This window comes from Ananas comosus, linkage group 11 (assembly GCF_001540865.1).
Source record: "Ananas comosus cultivar F153 linkage group 11, ASM154086v1, whole genome shotgun sequence".
Taxonomy (NCBI): Eukaryota; Viridiplantae; Streptophyta; class Magnoliopsida; order Poales; family Bromeliaceae; genus Ananas; species Ananas comosus.
Window position 1 is genome coordinate 11,957,144 of NC_033631.1, and position 27,443 is coordinate 11,984,586.

At 38.1% G+C, this 27,443-nt stretch overlaps 1 protein-coding gene, 1 long non-coding RNA gene and 1 pseudogene across 7 annotated transcripts; all 3 read left to right on the forward strand.

Moving 5' to 3' along the window:
- LOC109717288 (probable LRR receptor-like serine/threonine-protein kinase At1g05700) lies at positions 1,176 to 13,712 on the forward strand. Of its 6 annotated transcripts, none has more exons than XM_020242969.1 (14): positions 1,176 to 1,300; positions 5,010 to 5,331; positions 5,739 to 6,300; positions 7,692 to 8,185; positions 8,488 to 8,623; positions 8,715 to 8,786; positions 9,154 to 9,225; positions 9,305 to 9,385; positions 10,360 to 10,556; positions 10,690 to 10,967; positions 11,431 to 11,557; positions 12,223 to 12,291; positions 12,405 to 12,585; positions 12,863 to 13,712. In XM_020242969.1, the coding sequence occupies exons 2-14, from the start codon at positions 5,241 to 5,243 to the stop codon at positions 13,281 to 13,283; spliced, it is 2,781 nt and encodes a 926-aa protein (XP_020098558.1). In that variant the 5' UTR covers positions 1,176 to 1,300; positions 5,010 to 5,240; the 3' UTR covers positions 13,284 to 13,712. The 6 variants fall into 6 exon arrangements, with proteins under 6 accessions (XP_020098558.1, XP_020098560.1, XP_020098556.1 ...); XM_020242968.1 differs by lacking the exon at positions 1,176 to 1,300 and having other exon boundaries at positions 4,935 to 5,140; positions 5,210 to 5,331; XM_020242971.1 differs by lacking the exon at positions 1,176 to 1,300 and having other exon boundaries at positions 4,460 to 5,331; positions 12,405 to 12,527; positions 12,863 to 13,005.
- LOC109717192 lies at positions 15,672 to 23,356 on the forward strand (annotated as a pseudogene).
- Positions 23,750 to 27,190, forward strand: LOC109717649. Its single transcript, XR_002218236.1, has 3 exons — positions 23,750 to 23,793; positions 25,944 to 26,121; positions 26,769 to 27,190. It is a non-coding gene; the product is annotated as an uncharacterized LOC109717649 (long non-coding RNA).

Genomic DNA, 27,443 nt, shown 5'->3' on the forward strand with positions numbered 1-27,443 from the left:
ATTGTAAATTATTATTGTGATTCTATGAAGTGCACGGAATAGCAACTGTAGCAGTTGGTTTCTGTATTCTCTTTAAGCTGTTTTCTCTATGTTCATTACAATTTTGGACAGGTCAGTAACACATTTTGTTCTATTAAAGCCCAAGGCTTAAAGTTGAATATTTTGCTGCTTGTTTCACGTTGTGCTCTCACATTCACCGGCGGACTCAACCCTCTTGGCGAATCCACACTGCTGAATTCGCCAGTCTTATTCACATAACTATGTAACAAGGTGATCATGCTACAAAATATGTTGAAGAGAATAATTCTTTACCATTCACAAGTCTTTTTTTTTTTTGTTGAGAAATTGAAAGCATGGTACCGCTTCATCATTTAGATAGTGAACTGGCTAGAAAGTGAGGCAATTAGGCCTCTAGAAAAGATAGAAAAAGGAAGAAAGAGAGGCTTACAAATCCTTCAGAAAGAGAAAAGAGTAGAAGATAGTTACAATATTAAATACCCGGAGGACCCCCGGGTTATGTTGCACAGTATTTATCCGAGAGGTCTCTAGAAGTATGGATTTCTGCTAACATCTGTCTCTGCGAGAGTTTCTCTTCTGAAAACTTTGCCTATTTTGATCGAGCCAGATAACCCATCAGGTAATGGCGATTGTCACCAGCTCCCCCAGCCTTAACGTACCTCTCTTAAGTCGACTCATCTTCCAAAGTGTAAATGTTGAATCACAAGTGTGAATTTCCTTCCTATTAGGCATTAGACACTCCAGCAAAAGTCTGGTAACTTCACAATTAGCAAATAGATGGTCAATTTCACCCTTGTGAAAGCAAAGTGCACATTCTTGCTCTCCAAGCCAATCCCTTTTTCGTAAAGTGTCAACCGTAAGCATCTTTTGTTTTAAAAATAACCGAGCAAAATTTTTGACTTTCAGTTGGGTGCAGATTTTTCATAACGGTGCAAAGCTCCTAACCTTGACTCCATTATGTAGGAAATTATAAAGCGATTTGATGAAAAACTTTTTAGAATGGGCGCATCTCCATTTGACTTCATCCCTTCTGTTATTCAATGTTATGTTAGAGAGCGTCTCTTTTAGTTTCAGTATCAACTCTCTATCAAATGGCGCTATTGGGGTGAAATCAGCCAGTATCACGTCCTACCTCCACCTATTCCCTTCGAAGCAGTCACTCACCCAGCAATTTTGCCATACTGCGTTCCTAAAGATGTGTGGATATAAGGAGCACATTGGAGCCTCTCCAAACCAAAGATCCTTCCAAAAGCTCAGACTTCTACCATCCTCAACTAAATAGGTAATCCCGCATTTGCAGGTATCTTTAGTTCCTAAAATGCTTCTCCATCACTGTGAATGTGGTCTCAAGGACCCTCTTTCTCTTAGCGCTCTCCTCCGGGAGTAATATAGGGCTTTAAAAAGGATAGCCTATTGTTGGCTCGTATTCGAAAAGAGCCTCCATCACTATTTCGACATTAGGGCCACATTCAAGCTTTCCAAATCCTTAATTCCTAGAACACCCTGCTCCGGCAAACTAATTTCACTGCATCAGACATTGTCCTCCCGCAAAAGTTCCTTCTTTCCAGAAAAAGGGTTGCTGGAGGGCCTCTATGCGTTGTAGAACCCATTTAGGCGCTCCAAACACAGAGAAGAAGTACAACGGCAGGTTTGAGAGTACAGAGTTCACCAAAATCAGTCTACCTCGTTGGGATAAGAGTTTAGCTTGCCACCCTTCAATCCTTTTTTCAAGCTTACCTATAACGGACCACCAGTCCTCATTACAAAGGTGTTTGTTCATAAGGAGCAGCCGAAGATAGTGGACCACAAATGTCCCTAATTTACATCCAAGGTCACCAGCCAACCTCTCGTCATTATCGTCTTTCTTACCCATGTAGAATAGCTCTGACTTATTCTTATTTATCTTTAGACCGGAAGCCTATTAAAAAATTTGACATAAAACAAAAGGTTTCTCACCTGCGTTTGCTTTGCCTTACAAAAAAAGATAGTATCATCTGCATACTAGATAATTGCAATCTTACTTCTCTTATTTGGTCCCATTCTTTTTAGAAGGTTGTTTTTGATGACTCTTTTCTTCATTCTCAATAATCCTTTTGCTACCAGCAGAAAAAGGTACTGAGATAGTGGGTTACCTTGTCACAAATTTAGTCCTGATCCACTTAGAGGGTAGTCCATTAACTAGAATCGCCATTTTTGCGTTGGAAATACATTGGTCAATCCACTCGCACTATTTGTAATTCGCTCCAAGCCACCTCATGACCTTCCGAAGGTACTCCAATTCACTCAGTCATAAGCCTTTTCAAAATCAGCTTTAACACCAATACTTCGCACTCCTAATTTCAACAGGCAATATACTAACTTACTGGCTGTCACAAAAGAGTTCGAGATTAAGCGACCTTTAAGAAAGCTGATTGGGATGGAGAAATAATCTCTTGCAAAACAACTTGTAGTCTATTGGCGAGAACCTTAGAGATGATCTTCTTCACTCTATTGATGAGACTAATGGATCTGAAATCATTGGCCAACCTAGCCCCCTCTTTCTTAAGTGCCAAGCACATACAAGTAATCTGTAGGCCCTTTATTCACGATACCGTCATAGAGATCCCAAAAAATCTTGAATAAGTTGTCCTTCGCCACCTTCCAGAATGTTTGATAGAACTTCATATTAAATTCATTTGGACCTGAAGCTTTTTTGCCGCCTAGCTAGAAGGTTGTTATTTTGATCTCCTCTAAGGAAACAGGCGCGGTGAGCTGCTCAAGGTTCAGGATAGCTCTTTTCCCAAAAAGACTGCTCCAGACCCCAATCGACGGACAACTTAGGTCGACTGGTGCAAAAATCTTTTGGAATTTGTTAAAAAAATATTCCTTTTTATCTTTCTCTCTAATTTTTTTTTAACCTTCATCCTCTATCACATCAATCAAGTTTTCACGCCTTCTCCCGTTAGCAATCGCATGAAAAAGTTTTGTATTCCCATCTCTCTTCTTTAACTATTGCTGTCCGGCACGAGCCTTCCACAGTAGCTCTTCATCCCCAATAATAATAGCCAGTTGCTCCTTAAGGTGCTTCCTTTCCTCATGTTGCCGTAGAGACAAGCAGCTTTGTTGTTCTTCTATAGGAGATCCAAATTTAGCATTTTCTCTTCAATGCTCTTTTTTAGCTTTCATGATGCTACTAGAAGTCCGTTGTACACTATTTATTAATCCTCTTATGACAATATCTAATTTTAGCCACAACAGTTTTTTTTTTTTTTTTTTTTTTTTTTTTTGTGAGAGATAGGCAGCACGCTACCCGCTTCGTTTATTTCATTTAGAAATAAACTTAGCTGGAAATGTGAATCAACTAGAATTCGAACTTAGAACCTCGGGTACCAACCACCAAGCCCTTTGCCACTTGCTTTAGTGATGGTCGGTAATTTTAGCCACAGAAGTTAGGATACTAGAACTATTACTAGGTATCTCATTCCACCAAACCGGATCTAAATCTCCGAAGTCTTCGCGCGTCAACCGACGCCCTCAAATCTACACATTCAACTAAAATTCTTACAATATGTTGATAGCAGTATCGGCGAAGGATCCGACATAATTCTCGGCAAGGCTAATTTTTTAGAAAAAGGAAACATTTGGTCCCACTCAGTAGAAATTAGAAAAACGGTCTAGCCTAGCCAACGTTGGGCAACTTTGCATGTTTGACTAAGAAAAAATTGGTTATCTATTGACAAGTTAATAATCTCAAGTTTATTAATGAGATTAGTGAACATGGCCGTTGCCTTAGAACTCCAATTTTTTTCTTTCCTCTCAAACTAATTCTTAGTAAAAATTGGGATCTCCACATATCACCCACCCACCCCTACAAGCTCCGCTGAGCGCGGCCAGCTCCCTATAGAAATCCTTTTTCCCATCCCACGTCGGGGATCCGTAGATGTTTGTTAAATAAAAAGATGTGCCACTCGCAATGTGTTTCACCTTGATCGTTATTGAGTAAATTCTAGCCAAAACTTTGCTATAAGAGAAGGCTCCAGAGTTCCAATAGCTGATCATGCCCCCTAACACACCCACCGACGAAAGAAAATAGCATTTATCAAAGTAAGACCCAGCAAACGAGCGAAGAAAAGAGCGAGAGCAATCATTCACTTTAGTTTCTTGCAAACATAGGAAGCACTTCTTAAATTTGGAGACAATATACTTTACTAAACATATTTTGCTAGGATCATTCAGTCCACTAACATTCCAACTACATATCGGAAACATAGAAAAACAAATAGCGACTACCAGGTACAGCAAGCTATCGGAGCACCACCAGGTACAACAAACGCAAACTAAACAGAAGGTAACAAGAATTCCTTGAAGCTGAATGCGTCTTCAACACTTAGCGTAACCCCACACAGCGCATTATTTTTCTGGATCTTCCTGGTTGCAGGATTCCGCACCACATGCTTCACCTTTTGATTGTCACCTTCCGAGATAGTCTTCTTCCGAGCTTCCACCTTAGCCGAGATAAATAATTCTGATCGGGATGCAAGGCGAGGGCTCGCCCTCCTGGATGGTTGGGTGAAAGAGGACACCTTAGTCCCGACAGAGCCCTTCCGAGCTCTGTCGGGACCCAAGTAACTTTCCTACTAGAGAATCACTAATCATCCACATGCTAAAAGGATTTGGCCTGAGAGCCTCCCCAGTCGCAACTTTTTGCAACCCCGAAAACACAACCCACTTAAAATCGGTGTAGAACACAGTGGCCCAACCCTTAGCCCCATCCTCCTCTAGAAAGCCTCTTGAGGGTTAGCTCCCCTCCTATATGCTTGCACTCTGGGGCCTATAAGGCCCACGTCCAACCCCATGCTATAGGCCCAACGCGGGGTAGCCCATGTTTCATTAATCATAGGATAGGCCACTTCTTCACAGGACTCCAAACGTGTGAGCCGATTATCTTTCTCATCCAATGCTCCCAGGTTGACTGGTGCAATTTCTAATGTCTTCTTGTTTTCCAATGCAAGCGTCAACAACCCGTCATCCGGAGAAGTGGGGAGGGCTTGCACCACAGAATAATCTTCTCCAAAAGTCTTTCGTATTGAGACAGGTCTTTTGAAAACAACTTCATTTGGAGAAACAGCTGTCTCCGAAGCAGGTAATTCTCTCTCCTTCCTAAGTAATTAGTACTAATTAAGAACCGGTCTTGCATAACATAAGCCTGCAGTTTTGATGGTTTGTTCCCGAGCTCAAAGAAGATGACTGCATGGAAGTTTGCGATCACGGCCGTCGCCGTCGCCTTCTCCTTCGTTGCAATTGTTCAAGTTCGCGGCCAACCTAGTACTGAAGGTTCATTATTTAGCTTTTTTAGCCTTAATTGAAGATTGTGATGAGTAGATCGTTCAGAATTTGTTCTTCTTATTATGATTTTTCAGTGAAAATTTAAAAAGGAGCTCCTGGAAGGATACTACTTTTTATGCAGTATTACTTACAGATATTTCACAACAAGTCATCGGATGCATGTCGTATCGCAAGATATAATTTTAATCCAAATCATACAATTAATGAATTAAATAAAAGACATATTTTTGAATTTAAAAAAGATGTAAACATCTAGACTGAAGATGCTTGTTCTCCTTATATGACTGAAGAACAAAATTAAACTGTGTCATGCAAAGAAAGACAAATTGTGATAACCAGTATTTACTTGCTAAGCACAGAACAATTTGCTTTGCAATTAATTTATCTTCTTGCAGGTTTCATAAGCATTGATTGTGGCACTCCTGATGGTTACAATCACACCGACAATACGAACATACAATATGTCTCCGATGATCAATACATAGATTCAGGGGTAAACAAGAGAATTGCACAAAATTACATAAATTCTTCTATACCGATTCAAGACGTAACTGCAAGAAGTTTCCCTAGCGGGTCTCGGAACTGCTACACCTTAAAGCCCGTAACGGCGGATCAAAAATATCTCTTGAGAGCAACTTTCATGTATGGAAACTATGATGGGCAACAAAGTGAGAACCCTAACACTTCCATACAATTCGACCTATATATCGGAGTTGATCTTTGGAAAACAGTGAACATCTCTGATGCATCTGCTGAATACCGAGTTGAGGCTATCACTTTAGCCTTAGCCGATTTCATATCGGTTTGTCTGATAAATACGGGCTCTGGTACTCCATTCATATCTGCATTAGAATTGAGGCCAATTAAACCTGCAATGTACCCTGAAGCTGTGGCGAACCAAAGTATTGTTTTGTATCTTCGGCGCACATATAAGCCATCATCAAATCAGATATTTAGGTGAGTTCCATGACTCTAGCTTACAATTTTCCGGTTCTTGTTGCATATTATATCATCAAAGCTTGTTTGGTATTTAAGATTAGATTAGATTGAATAAAATGAGATAGTGACACTGAGAACAAGAAAAAAAAATAATTATAAGGAATAAGAATTAGTGGCTCGTAGGTGTTGGGATCCTAAAAAGTTGGGATGGAATTATCAGATTTCGTCTAAGAGGCCGTGAGTGTAGATTATTAATTTTTTTTTAAAAATGAGTAAAGCTGTACTTACGAACAACTAACATACATGATGATTTTTAATTGGTGGAGAAGTGAAAATCATGAGGAAGTAAGCATGATTCATAATTTTAAAGCTGAAATTCATCCATTGAGTTGTATAATTTGTAAAACACTGTAAAATTTATTTGTAAGCAAAATATTTTTCTTAAAAATATCTCGTTGCATTCCATCAGATCCACCGCAATCTATTATGACTTGCAATGCATCTGAGTCACTAAATAACCCAGCTTCCCCAGTATTGGTCTCACATTGTATCCTACCTATTGAGCCCTAACTTTGTTGTCTGGCGCCTTCACTCTGTATGGTGCTGAAGAAAAATATTTTATTAAAAGAAAGTAGAAAAAAAAAAATTCTAATGCGGTTTCTTAAGATCTTGTTCAATCAAATTTGAGAGACCAATTGTCATGAAAAGTTTAGGCGTACATGCAGCCGAGAGAACCTGCTTTTGGCGGGCGCAAAATTTATATTTATTTTAAAGCTGACACCGGTTCAAAAGTAAACGGGCCTGGCAGGGCTGGGCCGGGCCGGGCCGGTCAAGCCCCAATATTAAAAATTTCACTTGGTTAATATTTTCTAATAGGGACTCGGCGAGAACAACTGTGATGGTAAAATTTACAAATTTACTTGATATTTTGCTAATGCTATCTTGTGGCAAAAAGTTTTCCGTCTCTTTCTTTCAGATTTAATTGTTGTTATTTTGCGACTGCTTATTATTATTATTATTATTATTATTATTATGACTCATTATATGTTGTTGGCTTGCTATTTTGTTTAATACATATATATTGCGTTCCCCCTCGATAAGAAACCTGTATTCATCCCTGAGTTTTTTTCCGGGCAAGTTTTAGACTTTGATTCACCAAGCATATGCAGAAGCTCACTATTTCCCGTTCCTACTTTTGTTTTGTGAATGTAAAATGATATTAGGGTTTGATCTGGTTCACTGTATCCGGTATAGCTCCAGTCACTGAATACTGCTAAGTTTAACGGATTTCTCTGTCGATGCTAAAATCAGCTCACCACAGTTCAGAAATAGATGAATTGATATATAAGATGATCTTATGTTAGTGCATGTTTGTTTATAATTTGTTGTTGATTGTATGGAACTGGTAGATTTCCCGACGATCCATACGATCGTATATGGGCGTCATACACCGAAATCCCCTCCGACTGGACGACGATCTCTACCAACGCCACGATCCAGGACAACCAGAACGACCGCTTCAACGCCCCGTCTACCGTCCTGCAGACAGCCGTCACCCCTATCAGATCACCCACCATGACTTTCCTGCAGCTGGACAGAGAGAGCGGCCCCACCGCCCCCCAGTACTACGTGGTCTTCTACTTCACTGAGCTCCAGTCACTCAACACTAATGCTGTGAGGGAGTTCAGCATCTATTTCGATGGTTCCTACCAGTGGCACGCCCCCTACAGGCCGGCCTACCTCATTTCCGACTACATATACAGTATATCTCCGTGGTATGGATATGCGCATTATATCTTCTCGCTTAACGCCACTGCAAACTCCACCCTTCCTCCTTTCATCAATGCGTTTGAGGTCTATACGCCCATGTTCCTCTCCAATGCCGTAACCGATGTCAGCGATGGTGCGTTGCGTATCTGGCTATCTGCTGTTTCAGAAACCATGATTGCCGTGATTCTTGCACTCAATCTGTTTGGATTTCCAAAGTTCAGAAAACAGTTGTTCACTTGTTTGGAATTGCTTTTCTAGAATATTTTCATTTGGGGAGAAGTATGTTGCTTCTTAATCTAGAATTCAATCACTGTGTATGCTATATAGGATGCCTTGCAGATAAGAATTTAATATGTTTATGCTCAAGAGTCCTCTCTTTTCTTATTTCTAAAACTCTTGTTTGTTAGATTTGTACGCTAACCCTGCTTCTTCCAGCTGATGCCATTATGGCTGTGAAGGCGCAGTATCAAGTTAAGAGAAATTGGATGGGCGATCCTTGTAATCCAACCGAGTATGCTTGGGATGGTTTGAATTGTAGCTATACTGCAAGCCCTTCGAGGATAACATCTGTGTGAGTATATCCATAAATAGAATCTGTGAACCATCTTTTGTCGAAATTAGCCGAAGGAAAAAAATCATAATTGTGTCAATAATTTTCACAGAAACCTATCCTCGAGTAGATTGGCGGGTCGGATATCTGATTCTTTTTCAATGCTTCAAGCAATGGAGTCCATGTAAGTATAATAATTTATGCTGAATTTAGATTTTTTTTTTTTTTCTCATCTTGCTAAATAACGCGATGGTTTGGTTAAATATTTCGATTTGCTCTTAGGTAGGCCATATTCATATTTCTCAAAATTTCATGCAAATAGTTAATTGTATAGAAAGCAATAGTAGAATTGATAAGTTACAATTTGTTCCCTTCAAATAGTTGCTTTTATCATTGTTGAGTTACCACATATCAGAAGTAATAACTGGTATGAAGTGCGCATTACGGTAAGCAAGTTTGATTCGGACCAAGGACCGAGATATATCTCCAAAGTTGAGTAACAACTCATATAGAGATTTAAATTATGATATGATTTTGAATTTTCTTTTCAGCGATCTATCCAACAACAACTTAACTGGAGGGATACCATATTCTCTAGCAAATATATCGTCCCTCCAGGTCTTGTAAGTATTCGGTACATGCTTATTGTTTAAATTGTTAGCTGAGAAGACTTGATGTTTTAAATCTAGGAGTTTTGTGCAGAAATTTGACAAATAACAATCTCAGTGGACCAGTCCCTGATGCCCTCCTTAAAAAGGCAGATGCCGGATTGCTTATTTTAAGGTTTGTGTCCCTATTTAATTCTTTCTGTATGTTTTAGCTGCCTCTACATCAGTAACTATAATATTCCAATCAATGAAGATGTTCGAGAGCACTTAAATGGAAGTTCCAAGTATTTGGACGGTTGTTCTTGAAAATGGTCACAGTGTATACTCTATTTCTGGAACTATATCTAGGAAGTAAGAAATACTTCAAAAATCTTCTTGTTATAATCCAATTTCGCTATTATATTGTGACCCAAAAGGTACACTTTGTGGTGTTACTGTTCTGCTTTCTCTCAGTACCTACCACTAAAATGTCTTAAAAGTGAGCACGGACAATCTAGTGATCCATTTCAAACACTGTTAATAAGATTTAATTCTTTTTTTTGACACTTCTCATTACAGAAAAATCACATCAGTAACCACAAGATAGTAAAGTTTCAGATTTCTAACTGTGTGGCGGCAATTGGAGTTGCGCTATTCCACAGGGGGTTTATCTGAAGTTCTCTCATATATCTATAGATTCTTCGAACTACTTTTGATGACTTAGCACTGAGTGCTTTTCTAGATAGATAATTAAGAGTCTTTTATGAAACCTTAGTTTCTAACTTCTATAGTAATCAGCTATAAAAGAATCTAAAACAAACTTCTGCTGTGTTTCCGAATTTCATTAAAATTTTGGAAGTTCACCTTTTGTGAGATGGCAGTTAAGATGATAGATTTTCATAAGCAAGACGTGAAAAAAAAATTGCGGTAAAATCTGCTTCACACTAACATAAGGTAAATTAAATTCTTAGCTAACATAAAATCCTAACTTGTGTTTTTTTCTGCACGCTGAAAGATAAATTTCTAAGCAGTATGTTGAGGTTTTTAATACCTTTTGTTGTTTTTGTGACATGAAGAGCTTTGACAAATGTATTCCTAGAGTCCCTTTTCTTTTCAGTCTTTTTGATCTCAGATAATTGCTAATATTACACCACTTCTCCCGGATGCTAGAGTTGACGACTATCTACTCCTCTGCAATGCTTCCACATGTCCATGCAATGGTTCGTCATGTCAGAATACTATTAGTACAGTAAAGAAGATACCAAAACCTGTCATTGTGATTCTTGCCGTCATTCCTGCAATTCTACTGGCTGTTCTGGTACTCACACTCGCAATCACACGTGGGACAATGTGTGGAAAGCTGCCGGGTAATTATTCTTGTCAGCTATCATGGGCCACTAATGTCATTTTATTTTACCATGAGTACTATTACTCGATGGACTAAACATTTGATTCTCCCAATTATCTCTGGCATATCATGATACTACATTTTGTATTAAGATTCGCACCATGATAGCTTTGTGCCGCCATATGTTGAAAATCCTTCTGAAACACCAGGGGAGCCTGAAGAACCTTGGATACCCCGCACTAAACGACGATTCACATACATGGAGTTAAACAATGTAACTAACAATTTTAGTCGAGTAATTGGCAGCGGAGGATTCGGAGTGGTTTACCATGGCTACCTAGAAAATGAAACAGAGAAAAATGTTACTGAGGTCACAGTGAAAGTTTGTCACGAGATTTCATCTCAAGGGACCAAGCAGCTTCATGCTGAGGTAAGTGATTGAGATCTGTTAAGTGTCTTTCTTCTTAATATTAACTGGCTGTTTGTAAAGGGTAGAAAAAAAGGTTAGATGGTGTTTTACTAATGTGAGAGGCAATTAATTTTATGCCATTCAAGTGTGAAAATTGTAGAACTTGCAAATAACGAGTATATGTAGATGACAATGTTATGAAGTCAGAAAACCAATGTTTGAACTCTTAACTTGCTGAGCTTCTTGCAAAAATACTAAAAAGAATATGCTACTTAAATGATTATTAAACATACGAGACAAATTTGCCCTCGTCATGTCTTCTTTGATGTCTTTGCAATCCTTGGTGAGGTCCAATTTTTGCAGATGACTTTGAAAAGCACATATCTATCACTACATTCTAGTTCCTCACCCATCTTTCTTAAACCCGCTTACTGGTGTCACTATGCATTTTTAATCTGATAATGTTTGGAAATTTGCCTGCCAGGCCGAGAGTTTAACGCATGTTTTCCACAAGAATCTGGTTTCTCTGGTTGGTTACTGCATGGATGGAGATAAACTTGGGCTTGTCTATGAGTACATGCCTCAAGGAAGTCTTCACGATCATCTCAGAGGTTAGTCAATAAAAAGAAAAGGTTTAACTTGATCTATATATTATTTTGAACTATATATTATACATACTATATCAAGTCCAGAACTTTGCTCAATTTGGTTTTTACCAAGTGGTTAAATAGCTTGTAATTCAGCTTTCCAGGTCAATTCGTGTTTCACTTTAAAAGATTGTTATTTCTTGTTTCTTAATTCAATTGAGTTTCCCTCTGTTGGGTGGAGCAAATCTTTGTTAGTTCCTTGGGCATTCATGTCAATTATTGGGCTGTGTAGACAGCCCATTGATTGGAGAACTAGAGAATAAGCATCCCCTATTTATCCTTACCTTTTGGCTGCCTATATATAATTTCAAACCTAATTAGATTTTACTGTAAATATCATTGGCATCTTTCAAGCCTTTCCACCTATGTTATTGCATCGAGTACACCTCAAAAGTTGGTAGCACTTCCAAAAGAATTGGCAAAATTTTCCATCCAATGGCTACCTTATCTCATTATAGTAGAAAATGGTCCCAACTTAATCAAAGGAAAGAATGGCTACGACTCGGGCTTACCATAAGAACCATTCCCATGTTCATATTTTGCAAATTGGGAATTCTTTTATAACATAAAAACGGCCGGGTAGTTTCTCAACTAAAACTGACTTGCATTAATTTTTTTTTCTCTTATAGGTACAAGTGGAGTTTTTAGAGCCTTGAATTGGGGGGAGCGACTACGTATTGCGCTTGAAGCTGCTCAAGGTTGGATAATGTTCCTTTTTCTGTCTTTTTGCTAAGCGCTAAGCAATATGATTGCTTCTTTTTTTTTTTTTTTGCCCCTCATTGTCTCAATCTTAGGTCTTGATATGATGTAGGCTTGGACTATATGCACACGGGTTGCCAAATAGTTCACAGAGATGTGAAGACGAGCAACATTCTGTTAGGCCAAAATTTAGAGGCCAAGATAGCCGATTTTGGGTTGGCTAAGATGATTGGCGGTAATGAACATGTTTCACTTATGTCTGTTTGTGGGACCCCTGGCTACATCGATCCAGAGTACCTCTCTCCCTCTCTCTCCTTTGTCCTTCATGCAATAAAAGGTAGTGGTATAGGATATCTTTTCATTAGAAGGAATTGATGTTGGGAAATGAAGAGGTAAAATAATGCAAGTCATGCAAACGGCTTGAGTAGTTCTAAAATGAATTTCTTTCTTCGAGGAGATAAGCGTGCTAACTAGTGAGCTATATATTGCAGGGGGGAAAGAGATTATTCTGTCTATTACTTTGACCTCTCCTCGGCCAATGACTAACCTTTTTTCCTCATGTTTTTCTAGGTCTTTGAGAACACTGCGGCTAACTGAGAAGAGTGATGTATACAGTTTTGGAGTGGTTCTGTTGGAAATAATCACTGGTGAACTTCCCATCTTACAAGGCCAAGGCGAAGAAATTATCCACTTAGTCAAACATGTGTCTCAATTTATCGCTAGAGGGGATATCAAAGAGATTGTGGATTCAGCACTGCGAGGAGAGTACGACCTCAATTCTGTGTGGAAGGTCATGGATATGGCGATGAGGTGCACAGCAGAAGCAGCCGTTGAAAGACCAACAATGACTGAAGTGGTGATGCAGCTAAAGGACAGTTTGATTACCGAGACTACTCATGCAAAAAGCAAAAGCTCTTATGGTGATAGTTCCGAGACGAGCCAGATTAGCATCTCCGGCACCACAACGATGTCAATTGGTCCGTCCTCATGATAAAGCTATCCTCATCTTCATCTCTTTGAGCGTGAATTTTTCTTTTGGATAGATTGCATCACAGGTCCTCAACATTCTGATACGTTTAATTCTGGTCCTCAATGCTCTACTTTTTACAGTTGGTTTCTGACTTTTACATTCCGCTGCAGACTTAATCCTTTCATTAAATTCTACCATGAAAATTGACGAAAACTCTATATAGTATTGATATTATGATATATCTAGGAGTCCGAAGCTATGTGACGACGACGTGCTTGCGTGCTATTTGTATTTCTTTAAACTATGAATCCACACTAGAGCATGTTTAAATCTTGTTAACTATGACTGTGTTCTGCAGTTTGTAATGCTTTGTACCGATGATTGTGTGAGTAAACAAATGAAACTCTTCTTTGGACCGTAGAGTTGTAAAAGAGTGGAATTGATAATTGATTTTCTTTTCTTTTTTTTGGGGGGGTTGGGGGGTTGAAGGGCGAAGGTGAGCTTATATGCAGTTAAATATTAACTGCAGAATGGGAATTTAGATTTGATTTGTAATCAATTAATCTATCTTGAATAAATTGGAGTTCAATTGAATTCAACTCTATTCTATTTTTCGGAAAGAGATAACAGAACATTTTGATGCCTATTTTTCTCATAACATTTAAGAGCAAGGGAGGGTTTTTTTCCTTTTCATTTTTTGTCCGATGATTTGTTGTCTTACTTTTGTTATGAATAAAACTGATAATATGCTATTTTTAAAAAATATAAAAAAATAATATTACAACCGACATGTTGCAGACTTGCAGTAATTGCATAGTTGCATTAGAATCATGCGCAGCTGCAGGACACCGTCAAAGAGCCATGTTGGAAATGTTCCTCAGTTTAGTTAATTTGACTTTTATTAAAATAAGAAAATGACGAGGATGATAAGGATCTTTGCTCATTCAAATTCATGCAACCTTGTGAATATTTTTATTTTCCTTTTCTTTTACATATTTAAGAGGCTTGTTGCACTAAACTAAAATTCTACAGGGAGATTCTGAGTGGAAGATATCTAAAGAACGGGTTTGCGAGCTAGTATTTAATCCTCTGCACTTTATTAAATCATATGTGAGCTAATAAGTTACTTTTAAAAAAGATTGTTTTGATGGTTGGACTTAAAATTTTTGTTGAGTGATTCACATTCGACCATTATTTATAATATCCTCCTCATAATATTTTCTAATCATTTCAATATAATTTTTCTAACTATTGTCCTTATTTACTGCTGGTGTATAAATTTACATACCTAAAAACTTAATCATACGTCATGTAACATGGTCAACTCATCAAAAATCTTAAACCCCAAAGTATTTTCCCTAAAATAGATACTAGTCGATTTCTAGTTATAAATCATTAAAGCCTATTGCAATCGTTACTTGTGTTGTACGGAACAGTACCTACTCTTCTAATAAGTCTTTTCTGTTTCAGTGGCATTTTTTTATTCTCAGTTCTCACTTGTTTAATCCATAATTGAATGTCAATGGTGGACTTAGGTCTGATATTGTAATGATATTATTAATTATGAATTAATGTAATAAAGCATATAAAATGATGTCAACTGATACAAAATTGTCAGGATAGTAGTTAAAAGGAAAAGAAAAAAGAAAAACATCAATTACCTTCCCATGATTAGCATATTTGCACTTGACTATTGTTTGGTTTCTTTCGTTATTCTTAACTATCTAATGGTTATTGCTTCAGTGCATCGTATTAGTGTACTGGCGAAAGAGTGGACCGACTTTTGTAGACGTGAGTGAGGCCGCTTTTTAGCTTTTTTTATATATTTTTAGAGTTTCACTTTCTTTAGTTTTGTCACTCCTTGAGATCCTAACTGTCTCATCCTTTGTAGCCAAATTCATTTACCTAATGAATGAAGTAAATAGCATGCTATCTTTCTCTCAAAAAAAAACTCAGAAATAACGTGCTGAACTTATGACTTTGCCAGTAAATGAAAGATCGTTACTACTTATAACAAGATAGAACTCATGGCACACTTATTGTTAAGTACAACAAATGATGCCATAGTGAAGCGCTTTTATTTCTTATTTTTGAATTTGCCTTACGTAACCCTCCACGAACTAATATATTATATATAATTCAATAATATTCTTTAGAAAAGCAAAAAAATAAAGAGAGTTCTCCTACATTAGCTCCCTAGTGAAGTTCAAATACTCTTAACCCGTAGAGCAGGTATTCCAGTTTCTTTTCAGAAAATAATAATAGTAATAATAACATGATGATGCTGATGAAAGAGACTATGGATGAGGAGACAGATTCAAATGCCATTTATCATGTAAGTCAGCCCAAAATCATGAAAACTACGAGGCTGAGGCTTTGGTTTCTGGAGATTTCTCTCATCTTCGTAAAGATGAAGATACAGAGATCTCTTCTCTTAGGCTTCGTCTTCTTCTCCTTCTTCTTCTTCGCAATGGTTCGAGTTCGTGGCCAAACGACTAATCCAGGTACGCTTACTCTTTTAACTATGATCACGTTGTTCTTAAAATATGATGTTTGCAACTTCTTGTGCAAACATCTATTGGTGTACTTGAATTGTTATTAGAATATGACAAGAAAAAGAGAGAAAAGTTATTCATAGCTCCTTGAATTTTCCTGTACTAAAACACAGAGAAATATAGTTTGCTTCACAAAAGCTACTGCAGCTTCTTATGGTTTTTTCCCCCTTCCTCTTCTTACAGGTTTCATAAGCATAGATTGCGGCATTCCCGACGGTCATAACTACACTGACAACACGAATATATTTTACGTTTCCGATAGCCAATACATCGATACAGGGATAAACAATGGAATCGCATCAAACTATATAAATAACACAATACCGATTCCAGATTTGACTGCAAGAAGCTTTCCTGTCGGCGGTCGAAATTGTTACACCTTAAAGCCGGTAGTGACGAATCGGAAGTATCTTTTGCGAGCAACATTCATGTACGGAAACTACGACTGACTACAAAGTGCGAAGGCTAATGCTTTTATAGCATTCGATCTGTACATAGGTGTCGATCTATGGAAAACAGTGAATATCTCTGATGCAGCTACTGAATATCAAGTTGAGGCTATAACTGTGGCCTCAGCTGATTTCATATCGGTTTGTCTTATAAATTCTAATTCTGGTACTCCATTCATATCTGCGTTGGAACTGCGGCCAATCAAAAGAGCAATGTATCCGGCCGCTGCGGAATCACAATCTATTGTTCTTTTTCTTCGACTAAACTATGGACCGAGAACAAACCAAAAGATCAGGTGAGTTCATCTACCTACCTTTCAGAGGCAGAATAATTTTGCAAGGTTCAGTAGATGAGTTTCAAGACTAAATCTGGTTAAATGGAAAAACGAAAGATCAAATTTTGTTATGTCGAAAGATCAGGGCACATATTCTATCAATAAAAGGGTATTCACATATTTCCCTGTTGTAAGTTTTAAATCTGTTCACATGTGTTCATCCTAATTCCAAAGTATCATGCATCAATTCTCTCCTAACTTCTTTGAAATTTATAAATCTATTCTTCGAATTTGACTTACAGCAGTAAATGACCTGTAGTTGAGAAATCTCTATATAATATAATTTCACTCATAAAATTTTCATATTGCTACGGAGTACAGATCGCACATAGCACGATTGAATAAAACTTATGGTTGCTATCGCGATCTCAAGTTCGAAACGTAATATTTTGCTATCTTCCTCTATTACAAAAAGAAAATAGCTATTTGTACACTCCAATAGAGATATATGATGTACAACCATTTATCTAGGATGAGATAATTCACACTAGTTATATTGATGTGACTGGTAAAATAATTTTCATTTTAAAATGGATGAAATATACATCATACATCTTTCCTGGCGTGTATGTATAGTGGTTTACGACAGAATATTTCATTTTATTATTCTATTTAATAATCTTTTTTTAAATAAATTTTAAAATAGTTAAATAAGTACAACTTTAGGACCCGATTAAAAGTGGATCCAACGGTGGGCAGGTTACCCGGACGATCCGTACGACCGCATCTGGGCGCCGTACACGGCCGCAGCCCCCGCGGCGGAGCAATGGGCGGTGATCTCGACGACGCTGCCGATCAAAAACTACGCCAACGACTCCTTCGAGGCGCCCTCCGCCGTGCTCCAAACGGCCGTCACCCCGGCCGCCGGTAACTCCACCGCCATCACCTTCCTCCGATGGGCCCCCGACAGCGCCGCCGACGAGCACTTCCTCGTGTTCCACTTCTCCGAACTGCAGCTCCCGACGGGGAACGCCTCGCGCCAGTTCGGGATCTACGTCGCCGGCTCCGTCTTCTGGTCCGGGCGCCCCTACACGCCCCCGACGCTCTTGTCCGGGTACGTCTACGACCCCCCCGACGGGCCCACCTACGGTTACCCCTACTACGCCTTCTCGCTCAACGCCACGTGTAACTCCACGCTCCCCCCGCTCGTCAACGCCGCCGAGGTCTACACCCGTTTGCCGCTCACCGCCACCGCCACCGATCTCAGGGACGGTAAATCACTTGCAAGTTTCAACTCAAGCGAGATGTTTCGTCGTCAATCATCTGTTTCTAATGTTTTCAAGCTATTTCGATACGGTTTAGATAAGTAGTAATTTTAGTTAGATCATGTTTTAAATGGAAAAAGACGACCAAGTCAGGTACAGGTGAAATGATAGGAGTTGTGCCAAGACAAATACAGATTCACTCAGACTGGAACTCCATTTCTTGCCTTTTCTTATATCCATGACATGCGCTATGGAGCGTAAGCGGTGGGACGCATTCAAGATGTTCGATCAATTGTTTTTGTGTGTGTATGCGCGTGCAAGTGCGTGCATGCGTCTTCATGAGTTCCTGGCACGCATGTGCGTGTTCATGTCTACATTCCGCACATGACCTTGAATTCATGCGAAGTGAAATCGGACGACAGAAAAGGATGTGTCTTTTTTGAATTTTGACAGAAAAAATATACGAATGAAAACATGTGTTTGATAGAAAGATAAGTTTTAATTCTTTTGGCATCATTTAGCTGTTCCCCTCTCTCCTTTTCTGCCTCAGAGACATTTTCTGCACACCCAATTTAAAATCACCAAACAAATTACATTTTATAGAAAACACGGTTTGGGATTGTGTACTATACTACTATAAGATCTTTGAATGCAAAGTCAAATTGCAAATAACAATGTAAGATTGTATACTCAAAATTCCACTCTGTTCCAATTGTACACTTTTGTTATCAAATTATTATGAATGATTGCATGATTTCTGCAAGCATTTCATTGTTATGGTGAGAACATTTTCTTCAAGTAGATTCTTTTTGTGATTAAGGTCTCTTGAAAATGTGTTTCTGTTTTTTATCTTATTTCCTTTTTGGGTTTCAGTTGATGCCATTATGGCTATCAAGGCACAATATCATGTGAAGAAAAATTGGATGGGCGATCCTTGTAATCCAACTAAGTATGTTTGGGATGGTTTGAGTTGTATCTACACCGCGGATTCTTCGAGGATTACATTCGTGTAAGTCTCCAAAAAGCATAACTTATGCATTATCTTTAGTCGAAATTACAAAAGGAGAAAGCTTGATGGAGTAAAACATTTTGCAGAAACCTATCCTCTAGCGGATTAACTGGTCGCATATACGATAGCTTTTCAACGCTCCAAGCAATTAAGTACCTGTAAGTATGACCGGTAACAAAATATTTTAATTTTCTTTCTTCTTGCTGAATTATGCCGCTTGCTGGGCCCTGATGGTGGAATAATCCTGGACATGTTGATGCAAAACATTGCGATACATTACTGCCTACTAATTGTTGCCACAATTGAACTTTTAATGGTCGCAGAAAAAAAAAAAAAATCTACCGGTAGGAATATTTCACCTCAATGTGTAGTTTGATCATACTGCAGCTGCATTCCTGTCTTTCTTCACGGAGTGTGCTGGAGGAAGTTTTTCTTCTTATGTCAGCGGAAACAACATAATGTAGGCAGAGATAACTAGGTTTAAGTATATCATGTCTTTATTTCTAGTGAGAACCTTCTGTCAAGGAATAATCTTACATTGACTCTACTACAAATAATCACGCCTTCGTTTGTAGAGCATATTCTAACAATTGAGCCCTTATTTTTAACTTGTTTGTAAATATTCCAAAAATTTGCTTGTCAGTCATCTTTATACTGCAAAATCAATTTCCGTGTTAGTACTTAGTAGTGGATTCTTCTAGACTCAACTCTTGTTCTGACAACTGTAACTTCTTTTGCCGTAAGTTTTACTCTTCTAATCATTATTAAATGGCTTCTATCGCAGGGATTTATCTTACAACAACTTAACTGGAGAGATTCCTGATTTCCTGGCAAATTTGTCATCTCTCCAGGTCCTGTAAGTGTTACGTCAAGCTTATCTATTATGCATAAAGAAGAAATGTAGGTCTAAATACTCCTGTGGATTTGTGCAGAAATTTGACAGGAAACAATTTCACCGGACCAGTCCCAGATGCCCTTGTTAAAAAAGCAGATGCCGGGTTGCTTGTTTTAAGGTTTTTTTTTTCCCTCAAGTTAATCAATCTGTTTTCAAAGGAACAACTTTAAAAAGTAGAAATCTCTAATTATTTAGACTTAGGTTCTCTGGTTCTTTTTTGGTTTTCAAGTAATGCAGATACTGTATGCCTGCCAATACATCTGCAGATTTTTACGACTACTGTTATGATCCAAAAACTTTAGGCTTGTCTCAAGAAGTTCAGTAAACGAGATAATCCAGAAAGGTCTAGTTCTAAAATAATAAGCTCTAGCTGGTCTGAAATAAAGTTCAGTTATCTACCATCAGATACCATCTCAAATGATAGTTCTGCACACAGTTTGCCCTGTTCATGTAAGTCTTGCCTGAAGATCAACTTGAGAGTACTAAGCTATACTTGACTCCAAAAGACAGTGTTTCTTGGACAAATTGGTAATATGAAATGCATAGCTGAAGGCTTAATAAGTTTGCATAAAGTCTCTAAGTAAGCTTGCATAAGTATATGATATTGATTTACCTTGGAAGATGACCATGCAGTTTGAGATTGACAAATATTGATTTTGTAAATTGAACAATAGGAAATGCATTTTAGAATAGGAGTGTGAGATTATTATTCTTAAAACAGATGGGTTACAATAGGGATATTACAGATACAAAATAAATTACTATGAGAATAGTTGATCAGAAGCTGTATCTTGCAGAAGTAAGTTGAACTCAGATTCTCACGTAAAAATCATCAATGTTATTTATTGATGATGTCTTTTACATGTGTCACTGATACATTTTGATTAGCAATATCATGAATTTCCTTTTCCTTTTGTCGGAAATCAATGAACTTGAGCAACAATAAGTGTGAGACTTTTATTCCTGTTGAATTCATAACGTATTAGCCCTTTTGAGGCCTTTATGTGGTCGCTAACATTTCACAAATGCCTAATGTTAGAGTGGACAACAAAACAGCCCCGTGCAGTGGTATCTCATGTGGAAATAACAATACAGCCCCATGTGGCGGCATCTCATGCAGAAAAACAAAGATCATCATTGTTGTTCTGTAATTCCTGTGGCCCTACTGGCTGTTGTAGTATTTACTCTGTGGATAATGTGTCGGAAGAAGCAAGGTAACTATGCAAGACATTACTCTGCGGTTTATTTTACTCAAATACTAACCACTTTTAATCATGATATCCCATTCATTATTGAAGGTTTGAATGTGTCTGCGACACAACATGTTGAAGCAGTTCGTCAACAGAAAGTTGATAGCGAAGACCGTCGTGTACACATTAACATCGAGCGTCGGCAATTCACATACTTGCAGTTGGAGAATATGACCAATAAATTTGCACGAGTCATTGGTAGAGGAGGATTTGGAGTTGTCTACCATGGTTATTTAGATGATGGTACTGAGGTTGCAGTAAAGATATGCTCCCTTGTGTCATCGCAAGGGACAAATCAGTTTCTTGCTGAGGTAAAATTACTTTAGATGTTAGATAGCTTTTTCACGAGCATCATATATGTTTAAGCATAGGGTATGATGATGTTTGATGGTCTTGCGCCAGTGTTAGAGTTACTTAGACTATTTATGTGCTATATAAAGATGGCATGTTGTAGATCTAAACTTGCGAGTGGAAAGTATATGAAGATAAAAGTGTTATGATTGTAAAAAGTAATGAGAATTCCAAAACTATCTAGGTGTACTTCACTGTGTAAGATACTTCCAAAATACTAAAGAAAATTGTTCTTCTTCGGACTAACTCATACAATAACTTAACACTTTAATGACTTGTAACTCTTGCCATCCTGCAATAGGGTTCAATATTTGGAATTCTTTCCACTTGATACTGGGTTTTATGCTGTAGGCTAAGAGTTTAACACATGTTTATCACAAGAACCTGGTTTCTCTGGTCGGCTACTGCCAGGATGGAGATAAGCTTGCTCTCATCTATGAGTACTTGCCTCTAGGAAGTCTTCATGATCATCTTAGAGGTTAGTGGAAAACAAACTTTGCTGTTTAGCTAACACCAATAAGAGTGCCGTTTCTCCAATAAATAGGTGCTCAATCTAGTTTTTCAAGCTGCTGATTAGCTGTTATTTAACTTTCCATTTTATCTTGATGTTTTCTTTCACATTGGACTTTTCTTTCCTAAGTGAGTATCGCTTGAAGCCTTTGCGTTTGTTTATTGTTAAATTTCTCATATTATAGAAAATGTAGCACCATGGTATTCTTTTTTGCTATGCTCTTATAGGTAAAGCTGGGGTTGCTAAAGCCTTAAATTGGGAAGTACGACTTCGTATTGCACTCGAAGCTGCACAAGGTTTGGGAAGACTATATAACTTTTGTCACCACTTTTGTCCTTTTGATGCGTGTTCAGCTAATTTCATTCGCTCGTTCCTATCTTTGGCATGATGTAGGCTTGGATTACCTGCACACCGGCTGCAAAATAGTTCATAGAGATGTGAAGAGCAGCAACATTCTTTTAAGTGAAAATCTAGAGGCCAAGATATCTGACTTTGGGCTGTCAAAGGTTTTCGGCGGGAATGGCAACACTTCATTGATGTCGGTTTGTGGAACCCCGGGCTACATGGATCCGGAGTACAGCCTCTCTCTCTCTCTCATCCACTTTCAAGTTTATCCTGTAGGATTACCAAATAAGTGGTTTGGGACATCTGTCATAAAGAGGGAAAATAGTTTTTACGTCCTAGGAAAAATTGGTTCTCGAAGGGACTGCTTTTGACCAAGTACCTAAGTCCTGCTTGTGTAGGTGGAAAAGGGAAAATCGATTCTGTTGAGTCTCTTCTCAGCTTCCTAACCTGCATGTTTCTTATATTTACCTAGGTCATCGAAATCGTTGATGCTAAATGAGAAGAGCGACGTATACAGCTTTGGAGTGGTTCTGTTGGAGATAATCACGGGTGAGCACCCCATTTTACAAGGCCAAGGCAAAGAGAATGTCCACATAGTTAAACGTGTGTCAAAAAGTCTCTCCAAAGGGAATATCAATGAGATTGTTGATGCAAGGCTGCGAGGAGAGTACAGTGCGAACTCTATGTGGAAGGTCGTGGATCTTGCAATGAGGTGCACCACAGAAGCCTCTATTGAGCGACCTACGATGGCGGAAGTGGTGGTGCAGCTGAACGAGAGCTTGGCAATGGAGACGGCTCGTGCGAGGAGCAAGAATGTGCATGGCGAAATTCTCGACGTGAGCCAGGATAGTGCTTTCGGCTTTTCGTCATGCTCTGTTGGGCCATCTGCGAGATAAAGCTAGCCTCATCTCCAAGTTCTCTTCTTTCCTTTCTATAACTTTTAGTATGATTGTGATTGTGTGTGTAACCATACTTGATTTTCCACTCTTAGAAGTCTTGAGTATATCTGGACTATGTTGCCTTGAGAGTGGCTTATGGTTATATAAACTGCTAGGTTCAGGCGTGATTGCGGGAGTAAGACCTGTGTTTTGGAATAAGGCTTCCGTTAGGAATTGCAAGGACTGGGGAGTATGTATTGCGCGGTGTGAAAATTCAGTTTGGAATATATTTTGTTTGTTTCGGTAGAGAACAACACATTGCACAGATCACACTGGTTGAAGTATGTCTCTATATGTTTTCGCCCTAACTCCGGCTAAACAGGTGTGCCGGTTGCACCTAATGCAGTTGATTAAGAGCTTGATGATTTTTATCCAAAATCTCATGTTTGAAGTCTAATTGCTTTAGCCGAGCCGGCCAACATTAATTAGGCCAGAAATTCGATAAGCCATCCCAGAACGCAATTAACTAAATGGGCCAAATTATCATGGACTCTAATTTTGGGCCTGAGTATATTTGGGCCATCTATTTTGGACCTTCCAACATTTTGGGCCTTGATAGGACCCAAATTAGGCCCATGTTTCTCACTCCACAACATTACTAAAACTCTCTTTTTATTCGACTGGGGAGAAAACGATGGTGGGAGAGAATGGAGAGTAGCCATTTAACGGCGGGATAAGCGACACCAAGGTGGCCCCTCTTTTTTTTTCGTTCCTTATCTATCTATTTGTTGTTTTTTTTTTCCAACACATTGCTTTACTCTTTCTTATGCGCTGAGGATCAATCCATTATGGGCTTATTAGTGTTTTTTTTTTTTTTTACCCTTCTTCTTCTCAGTATTTAAAATCGCGTTTCGTATTTTGTATGTAGCGTGCGATTCGACGAATTAACCTAAATTTTGTGAACTGTGTAGGTTTATAAGCTAGTTTGGGTATTAGAACAAGTTCTTTGATGATAATTCATGCAGTAAAAGAATCTTATCGCAACAATACAGGAGTTTGATTTTAACATTACTGATTTTCAGGCTAATACTTTTTCCACTTACAATATGATTTGTCTTATTTGGAGAAAAATAATAGACATCTTCTTGTACTCCTCATTTGGGGCATGAGACTCTGTACCTTCATTTTGGAAAAAAAAAAAAAAAAAAAAAAAAAAAGAGGAGGAAAATTGATTACTAACTGATGGTCCAGGTGACTTTCTCAATATTCGCCAAAATTTCATGTCAAAATCACAATATTCCGGTAGATTTCGGATCTCCCTGTTAAATAATAAAAAAGCAATTGTTTATCTCCAAAAGCAAAAGCACAAACTGTCGGATAACTGTTTTTACATTATATATTCAACACTCCGAATTTTGTGTACTTTTTAATGCAAGTTAAATCTTATGTCATTTCAATGCGAGTTAAGTCGCAATAGCATAGTTTTCTTTAGTTTCTAATGGAGTACTCTTCCATCAATTAGTGTAGTTCAAAATTTGCAAAATTGGTCCATTCTTGTGGCTGTTCAAAATTTCAGTGGTATTGATTATTTAGTGGTACAACCTGTGCCTTGTTTGCTTTGAATAGTTCCTTCTCTTTTTTCTTCTGGGAGTGTTGTTAATTTATTGCTTAAAGTACATTTTAGGTATCAATAGAAGAAATAATATTCTTCTTATTTCTCTTTTTTGGTAGCATGCATAATCGTTCTCGTGTAGCAGGTGTTCTTTACCTTATGAATCTCAGATTGTACTTGCCTACTATCAGAATTCGATGAGTGTTTGTATTGAATACTAGTCTTTTAGTCGATTTGTTGTTATTGACTTTTTCTACGCTCTGGGCCCGATGCTGTGGTTGAGAATCATTGATAATGATGCATAATCAAAAGGAGACAAAGTTTATGGTCTGATATAATACCTATGCTACAGGAAACTGTGGGCGAGGGACGTAATATTGCATGTCCTTATCAATCGTAACAACCCCCTAAAATATTGCCAAATTGTCAATACATAACCATTATTGTGGGGCTGTTAAGGTTTGGCCTTTCTAAGCTCATGCATTGAAAGCTTGAGCTGTGTTCACAGTTATGTATTGTTCATGATAAACTTTCAGATATTATCAAATCTTCTGCGCACTTCAAAAAGCTAAAAACTACACCGCTAGAGTAATGTATAAGCCAAAAAAAACTCGTTCTCATTGTCTTCGTTTTCATCCATAAAGTTGACGCATACAAAGTATTTGAGAGAATTGTCTCTAGATAATATTTGATTTTGGAAAAAGAAGGTAAGATTTTTCGACTTCTTACATCGATGGCATAGGCGTTACCAGACAAATGTGACCCCCTTGTTTTCTGCATGTAAGGGAATAAGAACAGGTGGCTTGTCGTTTTACCATATCTTGAACTTGTCTTGCATTTCAGCTGCTGTGCTTTCTATATAAAAAGGTTTTAAAAAACGAAAAGAAAACTTATGACAGAGGTTTTCATTTACCGAGAATCCTTTGAAATTAAACAAGCAATACTGAAACTAGCACTAAATTTTTTTATTATTAGCAACTTTTCAAAATTTTTCTTGGCTATGTGGGTTGAAGGTAGCGATAGTATAGAGAACGCTTTATATGCCAACTGGTTAAGCTGTTGGTTATGATCAAATGTGTCTTCTCTAATCTTCTATTATTAATTGTGATTTTGACCTCTTTTTGGTCAATCATCTTTATCAGATTGATCTGGATGCTTGACCATATATCGTGTTGCCCTTTTGTTTAGTGCAGGCATGTGCATGTGATATGAGACTTTTACCTAACAAGAGTTCGAAATAATTACAAGTTTGATACTTTTAATTTGTTTTGTGAGTTTTGCTTCAGTAAATTTTAGCATGGGCTGTTGGATTATGATCAAGGGAATAGTAGATAGGTGGTTGGGTCGCTGCAATGAGGATATTGTCACCTTCCTGTTGCCGTAGATGCTGGGGCACTGGATTGGGCAAATGGAGTGGTTAGATGAGGCCCACTGTACTGAAACATTTACTCTCTTTATTGAAAGGTACTGCTACGTTCTACAAAATTTCTTTATGTTTATTTCTATACCTATTCTATTACAAAACATAGTGCTATAATACCTCTCCATGTTGCGGTCCCGGTGCCCATCATGATGACTATTTAACAGATAACTACTTGCTTCTCTTCATTATTTGTATCAGTAATGATTTATAAGCATTACAGCGTAATTATTTTCATTGCAACTACATGCATCACACAGCACGGAAGCACTTCTCGTAGCTAAAATAATACCTGATGTAGAATAGCTGCTCGTAATTGGAGCACATTATGCTTCTTCAAACCATCTCCAATGTGTGCTTGTATTCTGTTTGCTAGAAAAATCACTATTTATTTTTTCCCTCTCCTTAGGAGAGATTCAGGCAAATAAAAAGAAACATATTTTAGTAATCCTCGAATATGGAAGTAGAGTAAATAGTGTTTAAAATGCCCTAGAACTTCTTCTAGTTATCTTTAAAGGCTGGTTTGTAGAACCATCAAGAGGTTTACTTCAGATGTTACTTTCGAAAGCCCCATATACATAAACTGACCACAGAACTGATAAGTAAATATATTCTACATACTCTTCTTGCTAATTAAAGCTAATTAGCTTACAACCACATAATTGTTTCTCTTTGGTTTCTTGCTTTCCAGGTTTCCAACAGGTGGTGGACCCTTAATTAGGCCTTAACACACAAGTGGAGGAGGTAAAATTAATCCTGTGGCCCACCACTTGGAGCGAAATTAATGTGCCTCTAACCTCGGAGCCGATCCGTTTAAACACACGGAAATCAAAACTGTGGTCGCCGGAGAAAAGGGGAGCATCATCGTACTCGCAATGTCGCTTTCTCTCGCGCTTTAATTATTGTTGCTTCCACTGGAAATAAAGAAAGGTTCAAAGCACCCGTGGTTTCAGGTTAAAAGCGATTTATACTTCGATACTTTGCTCCTTTTGTTGGCCGCTTGTTCGACACAGCTAATGTCGTGGTAGTTTGTCGTGCATAACACTGCTTGTTAATGGTTTGTGTGATACTTTTTTTAAAAAACTTAATGATGGGTAATCATCTTTTTATCGATTCGGATCTCGTGACTGTGGCATTCATCTTCAATTTTCGTTAGTTTTTCTTGCTTTTTTATATTTTTCTGTTCTTACTTTCTCCCTCTAGTGGCAGTTGGTATAACCAGAATCATCCTGTATTGAAAGAAGAAAACAATGAAAAGCAGTCGAAGACACCAAATAGCACAAAAGTTGAATCGGAATTCATTTCCTTATTTTTGTAATACTTCAAATTCTACTTTTCATTTTACAATGAAGAACAAGCAGAGATG

Bases quoted from the DNA above. Each gene is read 5' to 3' on its own strand.
- LOC109717288 (XM_020242969.1), top strand. From the start codon at position 5,241: ATGACTGCATGGAAGTTTGCGATCACGGCCGTCGCCGTCGCCTTCTCC. The intron at 8,787-9,153 runs GTAAGTATAATA...TTTTCTTTTCAG, and splicing joins CTTCAAGCAATGGAGTCCAT to CGATCTATCCAACAACAACT. The intron at 12,292-12,404 runs GTTGGATAATGT...GATATGATGTAG, and splicing joins TGCGCTTGAAGCTGCTCAAG to GCTTGGACTATATGCACACG.